Source organism: Trichogramma pretiosum, unplaced genomic scaffold, assembly GCF_000599845.2.
Source record: "Trichogramma pretiosum strain Unisexual culture from Peru unplaced genomic scaffold, Tpre_2.0 scaffold71, whole genome shotgun sequence".
Lineage (NCBI taxonomy): Eukaryota > Metazoa > Arthropoda > Insecta > Hymenoptera > Trichogrammatidae > Trichogramma > Trichogramma pretiosum.
The window spans coordinates 639161-647243 of NW_019640814.1; the positions used below are offsets into that span (position 1 = coordinate 639161).

The window sequence follows — 8083 nt, forward strand, 5'->3', positions numbered from 1 at the left end:
ACGAGCGACTGCTCGTCGTCGGCCAGGGTCCGGCTAGCTCTATAGGGACGGGAAAGAACGCGAGATACTACCTCAGATGTCGCGGGTACGACTCTCCTCCTGGAGGGGGCGTCGACAGGTATGGAGCGCGGACTCTTGCAACTGCAACACTGCACGAGCGCGCTGCGCTCGGGCCCTTAAATACGCCGTGCCAAAAAGTGTTACTTATGCTACTTGTATCGCAAATTACTATAAGTGAGCAAAATGGTGAGCAACCCGAAGTAATTAACCGCGCGGTCGACGGTGAAGAAATCATCTTTGTCCTTGAAAAAATTGATCCGGCTAGCAGCAGCAGCGAGGTCACTAACGGGAGAGACGTTGAGATGCTGGATATCAGCAGTGACACCAACATGGATGTGGACGAAGGTACTGTAAACGCTGGCTCGAATATCAAACCAAGAGCCATACGACGATTCACGTAGGCCAAGCACGCCGACACCAAGATTGCCTTCACCATCTCTAGACAATGGGAAGGAGGCGGACGGACCGATGGCACACCCGAGGTCGTACCTCGGGTGCTTCAATAGCTCCGGCTATTACGATCGAGCGGTGTCGCCGCTACCCGACGAGGTCATGGAGACGGACGAAGAGCCGGAAGGAGACGGAAGCCCGGCCGAGGAAGAAGGCGATGGAATTATTACCGAAGACGAAGGTATAAATGAGCAGTCCGAAGAGGACACTGTTGACGACGAAGCCTCCGTCGAAGAACATTCAGAAGGAGCCGCTGGCTACGAGAAATACGGTGACGCAAATCTATACAAATTCTGAAAAAAGGGTATATTAGAATAAATAAATGAATAAGGGGAGATCAATAAATACAAGTCGAAAAGGGTGCGATCACTGGGTCACATCGTTTTCTCGGGGAAGATGCTGTAATGAGCTGGCCTCCGCGCAGCAACGCCATCTGTCAAAACATCCAGGAGGTAGGATGGATTCTCGGTTGAGCGACGCACGGCTCCGTTCTCGGAGCAGCGCGGCGCAACTAAACAGAAAGCAGGCCTCCCCATTGAGCGACGCACTGTTCATTCGAGACGAGGAAAAGTTAATACGTCGAGCGACGCACTGCTCATTCAAAGTAACGAAAAGCCCACACGTTGAGTGATGCACAGCTCCTTCGAAGCAACGAAAGGCCTGTACGTCAGGCAACGCACTGCTCATTCAGAGCAAAGTATACCTATGTACCAACCAAGGTAGGACATCATTGGGCTGCCTATACACTGAATCAATGCTCCATTGCGAAATACATCAAGCAATATATTCGGGGCAACCCCCGCTGCAAGCAGGCAATTCACACCAACCCATAAAAGCCTTGAAAGGGACCCGCAGAAGCCAACCAAACAACAACAACACAGGTCTGAACCAGCTAAGCGAGCCACTGCCACAATCCGTTACCACTTCCCAGAAATGAGAAAGGCAAAAGATCGGCTGATCGGCGAGTCGCAGATCAAAGCAGTACAACTGCCAATCGGATTCACGGTGGCACGTGCTAACCACCCCCTTTTTTCCCTCTTCGTCCCCAGGCCGCGGGTATAAAAGGAGAGGAAAATCCGAGCTGAGGCTCACTCGTTTTTGAACGACCGTCCGAGCACCACCAAAACTCTGCCCAATTAACTTTCGAACGAATATCGAACTCAGTCTCTGGGCTGATTGTCGAACTTAGCCTCTGGACAGACTATTGGGCTTACTCCTTTGAATGAGGATATAACAGCCGCTCACTGCCGTTGCATCGCACATAGGAGAATATTCGAGACTCCGTCCTCCTCTTCAATCGACCTCGTGTTTAGGCATCAACTTAGGCAGATGTCCTTTTGACTCTTGACACGAGCGAGATCGTCTAGACGAAAGAGTTGCGCTCCCCGAGTTTCCTGACTCAACAGGTCGACGACCTGCGTGCAAGCTCGACGGCTTCGTGATACTTCGTTGTCGTGAACTCTGCTGACGTAAGACCTTCTCGCGAGAATCGAGGCAACGTCGGTCCACCTCATTGAGGTCATTATTTTCCATCATTGGAAGTGACATCATAGACAGGGAGAAACGCTGCAACTTCTTCACGTTTCTACGCGTTTATCGAGAAGCGACCCCACCCGAGGAATAGCCAACGGCGCATACCAGCAGGGAACGCGAGCTAAGGAACGCAGCGCGCACGACTCCGTTCTTGTGACTGGGTCATAACACCCTGTTCCGGCAACCGCCGGTGCACAGTCGGCAGATTAGGCGATTGACAGGGAAAGAAGATTGAAACACTTGAATCGAAGCACATTCTGAGAGAAGCTATCTCCCACGAGATCTCTCATCTGTTGCAGCAGCTAGGAAGGTCGCTTGTCGTCCAACTCCAGTTCGATGATGGAGCTGCTGGTCTATTGGCCTCGTCATACACTGCAGTATGGTCGCCTTCAGAGTTTCGTAATTGTTTTGTGGTGGTTCTTATATTATCGGGCAGATTCATTATAGAATCCTGGTCCAGGGCCGCAGGACCATGTTATATTTAGTATTATCGGACAATATGCGCAGGATCTGGGACACTACTTCTAACTGGGAAAACCATAGTTCAGGTTTGAATGGCCGAATATGGGAAGCTTGTGCTGACCGCATGCTGCTCCAGGCCGCGATAGTCATAAGTCGAGGAATGAAGTGGAAACTTGATTGTTCTACCGTGACTTCACATATTTTATTAGTTATTATAAGGACACTTAACTATTGTAATTTATATGTGATTATTTAACTTTTACTTTAATACAAATGAAAACGATTCGCTTTTATCTACATTGATTTATGGGAGCGCACGTTTTGACTCTCAGCCACCTAGCGTCTAAAATGGCCAGTAAAGAATTGAAAAAAAGTACAGTTAATAAAGAGACTTTTTTTGAGTGTTTTTAAACGATCTTTATATCGCCAACTGGTCAGTTTTCTAATCAATCCAACAATACTGTGATAAGTCCGAGTGTCAATATTTTTTCGGAAGACGTGTGCGTTGCGGCACAATGAGAGTGGGTCGAGCTATCGCCATACGGGTGTACTTCACATTTATCTTTGAGCTTCAAATCGCTATCTTCTTTACCTTTGCATTGATTCAAAGCTTTTCCTGAGGGCGCTTGTAAAGCATTAAATTTGATTATGAAATCATATATTGTAGAAAGAAAAATATAAAAATATTCTCTATTTATCTGTTTAATAATCATTATCATATTTTGAATTTTAGATTTTTCTTGTATGAATACAATTCATGCAATCTAGTAAAAAATTTGAAAAAATTGCATAATGATAAAAAGCTAAAAATCTTTATTGGATCTTGGAATATGAATGGTCGGAATTCAATTAAAGATTTATGTAGTGCTTTTACTACCCAATTGAGTCATAATCCAGATATTATTGTGCTGAGTTCCCAAGAAACAAAGTATTGTAAAAATCAAGAGTATTTAGAATCATTGCAAGGTATAATTGGAGCATCCTATTGTCTAAAAGAAAAAAAACAACTTGGCATGATTACAGCCATGATTTTTTTGAAAAAAGAGCTGATTGGATTTGCATCTATTATAGAAGTTCATTGTTGTTTATTAAACAAGTTGAAGTTCTTCAAAACCAAAGGAGCAATATCCCTTGCTTTAATGATTTTTCATACCAGTTTTTTATTCATAACGTCGCATCTTTCTGCGCATGAGAAAAATATTAAAACTAGAGTATCTGAACTTGAACATATTTTTAAAAATTTAGAATTTTCTCGATCTCTACCACTTAAACAATCTTTCAAAGGTAAGAAATGAACATTACTCATTATACATAAAATTTTCATGATACTGTTACATTAGAGAAATATTTTTGTTTTTAATTCTTAATTGGCGAATGCAGACCACTAAGAAACACCGACGGTGCCTCGGAACCAAACAATTTTAAAATAATTCACTTCAGACCCACCTCGCGCGCTCTCTCACTGACGCCTCAGTTGAAAATAGTTGCAAGGATTTCCTCGTGGATCAGCTACGTGGAATTGATACTGATTGGAGATAGATGCTGCGTGGAAATAGCGTAGAAACAGCTTGGAAAGTACATCGATTCCTCAAGGACAGTTTATAGATTCCACGAGGAAAGATCAGAGATTCCATGTAGATTTTTGCCAGTTTATCCATGAGGACTTTCTTAGCCGATCCACGAGGATGTTTTGGTCATTAAAGCAATGAAAAAAAGTTTCTCCCGAGAGTAGGAATTGAACCCGGGATCTTTCGGATTCGAGGCTGGAACTCTACTGACCACGCTATTGATCAGTTATATAAGTGATCGATTTTTAGTGAATAATAAGTAAAAAAAATACTTAGAACAACAATTTCATTTTTTTTAAACTTTATTCAAAATGTAACGAACTAAATTTTTTAAAACCCAAAAATATCGAATAAACAAAATAAAAATTTAAAAGTCCATTTTAATATAAAGTGGGTCAACTTATATATCTGATTGATAGCTCAGTCCCTAGAGTACTAGCCTCGATTTCGAAATCAAAAGATCTCGGGTTCAAATCCTGCTTAAGGAAGAAACTTTTTTTCATTTTTTTAATGACGAAAATACCCTCGCGGATCTTCGAAGAAAGTCCTCATGGATAAACTTGCAAAAATCTACATGAAACTTATGATCTTTCCTCATGGAATCTATAAACTGTCCTCGTGGAATCGATGTACTTTCCACACTGTTTCCACACTATTTCAACGCAGAATCCATTTCTGATCAGCATCCATCCCACGTAGCTGATCCACGAGGAAATCCATGCAACTATTATCAACTGCGGCGTAAACCCTTATGGTACGTTTTTTATTCTGATTCATTCGAGATAATTTGTTGCTTAAAACTTGACAGAGTTTACAGGAATATTGTTAATAATATTTTATTTAATGTTTCAGATAAAGTTCAACAATTTGATTACATTTTTTTGTTTGGTGATTTAAATTTTCGTACAGAAGAACCTGTTGAGATGGTTTGTCATCGAATAATGAGAACTCATTTCAATACATATGAAAAACTTGATTTAAAAACAGATCAACTTTTGATTCTGATGGATACAAATGAGAACTTGAAAGATTATGAAGAAGCTCCAGTCACTTTCCCACCAACTTATAAATTTCATCTAAAATCTCCAAAAAATAATTTGCTTCATAATGATCGAGCCCCATCTTACACTGATAGAATATTATTCAAATCTAAAAAATTGCATTTGACATTCGATGGAAACTTGAGCAATAGTACATGTAATCTAGCTAAATGCTACTTATATGATTCAATTAGGAAAATTTCGTCATCTGATCATAAACCAATATTTTCTATTTACGAAGCAAATTTAAAATCTATTACATACTAAGCGACTAACCCTTAAAAATTTATGATTGTAATTTTTTACTGTAAAAATATTCACAAACTCGAATGAAACAAAAATTATGAGTTAAGAGATAAAGATTATAAAGTACGGATTTTTCGAATATGTAATTTAGTATAAATAATTACCATTGTAAACATTATTATAATATTTTTTTGTTAAAAAATAAAGTGATTTTGCTTTACCAAGCTAACAAAAATATCTGAATTAATATTTAATGTATTATTGGACAAATCTAGTACGATATAAATGCACTCGTCGTCCGTCAAGTCTACGACCTTACGAAGATTACCCTGGCGATACGTTTTTCTGCGGTCGCAGCATGCTTGCCGCTTACTTGAAGATTTCTTTGGGTCTTTGCCGGCTTAACATGGCTTTCCTTTTTTGATCACTGTTTTTTGGGGGATATTTACAAGCAGGGTCGGTTTTTTTTGTTGACTCTTTTCCGATATTGGGTAAGTTATTGTCTCTTGGATCTCTTATTTCTCGGAACTTGTAAAACTAACGTCAGTGCATCTATAGAACGTGTGTAGGCCGGGTGCAAGTCATGTCGCGCCACCTCGTGGCTCAAATATGTCAACAGCGTGTCCTCGTATACAAGTATCTTAACATTGACAGCATAGGGAGTTAAGCAAAGTTTTCGTATTTTTCATTAATATTTATCATAAGTTATGACAATAAATACAATATAGACATCGTTATACAAACCGGATTTGAAAAAATAACCCACTCAATTAAGTTCAATCCTCAAGGTCCTAAAAAAGGTGAAAGTTTGGTTGAAAATCAACACATATCCCATGTCAAAGAATACCGTTCTGATGGACTGAGCTCGCATATTGAAGCCCGAGTAGTAAGACAAACTGTACCTTTGTCGATTCCTTATAAAGTCATATTATATGCAAGTATACATTTTAAAACAAATTTTAATATTTATTTCGTGCATAGGTTAGTTTTATTGTTTATTTGTATGTAGATCGACAAGAATCGACATGTAGAGGAGGTCTCATGTGATAAAAAACACTAGGCCAGCTGTCAAGCTAACAAATTAAATGATATAATGCTAGAGAAAATTATGAATAAGTGTGACAGTTGATACTTGGAAATGAAAATCAAAATTCAAGCAATTGAAAAACACAAGTTTTGACTTATTAAAGGTGAAAATTATAATTATTCAGATAACTTAATATACTTCCTCTTATACTTTTTACGTACAAGTGGGGACGCGCTGTTTTACATTTTGGCCGCACCTCGCGCTGCGATCGATTATTGTATCCCTTCTCTCCCGACGCACCCGGCCTGTAGTGGGATTGGTCCCACTGCGTCTGATGAGCTAAGACGTGTTTACGACGTGCTCCGTAAATTTTCACTTTTAACTTCTGTGTTTTTAAGCAAAATTTGACAGTTCATTTTGTTAGTGCGTTACGTGCAGTAGTGGTTTTGTGCCCTGTATAAATTCTCATTGATTCTGGTTGGACCGCTAAAAAAAAAGCAAATTTTTCAAAAACTCATGTCAAGTTATACTAAAGTGTCTCTCATACGCTGTGCTTCTACAAGTTGTTGTTCTTGTGATCGTCGGCTAAGCGCCTACATTATTTTTTTTTTATTGTGCCTGTGCTTACTGACTGTTGAGCATTTAAATTGTCAATGTGCTCGTGAGTTTTAAACTGTCATTTAACTGACATAATTATCAAGGCTTTTTTGATCCCTTGTATCGACACATAAATGGTCTCGTGTGCCATATGCCATAAAAGTTATCCAGACACGCCCTGGCGCTGCATAAAGTGTGGAAGGTACTACGATACAAGCTGTTTGGAGAATTTCATTGAGAGATACCTTAAGACCTGCTGTGCTTCCATCTGAATAAAGCCGGGTTCTGCAATTAGACCGCCAGATGATGAAAGATTTTGCATAACAATTTTTTATACATGCCTCTTAGAGTACTTAAAGTATGTCCAGAGACAAGACTAAATCCAAAACGTTAGCGTGATCCCATGTAGATAAAAATGTCTTGGCGTATGCGCGTTTGCAATAAATAAAGGGTAGGATATTTATTTTTTAGCTTATGCCTTTTTTCATGTAATGATTGTAAACTATTAGCCCAGCTTACCTTGAGTAAGGCATAAGTGCCCATGGTAGCCTTAAATCTACAGGTCTAGGCTCGAAATGTAAAAAATAATAATTCGAGGATATTAATTTTTTAACTTATGCCTTTGAGCAGTATGAAATTGATTGATTAGAATAGTTCATAAAAAATATTGGCATGAGTGCAGGTTGCAGCTACCCAATTAAATGTACTAAAAAGGTGAGCATTTCTCAAAAGTCGTTTTTGGGATAACTATTTCTAAACTTATGCCATTTCTTTGAGAGGTAGAAAACGATGAAATAAACTTATTATGAAAGAGGCATAAGTGCTGTGTGTATACTGTTATTGGACGGATAACAATTACGAGAAAAGTCTCGTTAGGTAGTGATGATTCGGCGGACTGCGCCGGTGTGATGATGAGGAATCGTGAATCCGACGTGCAGTGGAAGCTACTGAGATTGGACTCGATGAAGTCGTGACTGGTAATGACGAATAGGAGTCAGCAGGGGTGATCTCGTTCGTGCCTTTGCAGGTGTCTTAGGCCTGAGTGTTTGATCGTCTGGAAAAAGTGGCTTTTGATCGCTACCTTCTGTAGATCGTTCAAG

General features: G+C 39.9%; 1 protein-coding gene across 1 annotated transcript; it reads left to right on the plus strand.

Moving 5' to 3' along the window:
• Positions 1 to 206: 206 nt before the first annotated feature.
• Positions 207 to 5380, plus strand: LOC106653305 (inositol polyphosphate 5-phosphatase E). The gene is made up of 5 exons (XM_014372705.1): positions 207 to 405; positions 503 to 781; positions 3274 to 3471; positions 3529 to 3789; positions 4926 to 5380. Exons 1-5 carry the CDS (start codon positions 207 to 209, stop codon positions 5378 to 5380), a joined length of 1392 nt encoding a protein of 463 aa, XP_014228191.1.
• The last annotated feature ends 2703 nt before the right edge of the window (positions 5381 to 8083 follow it).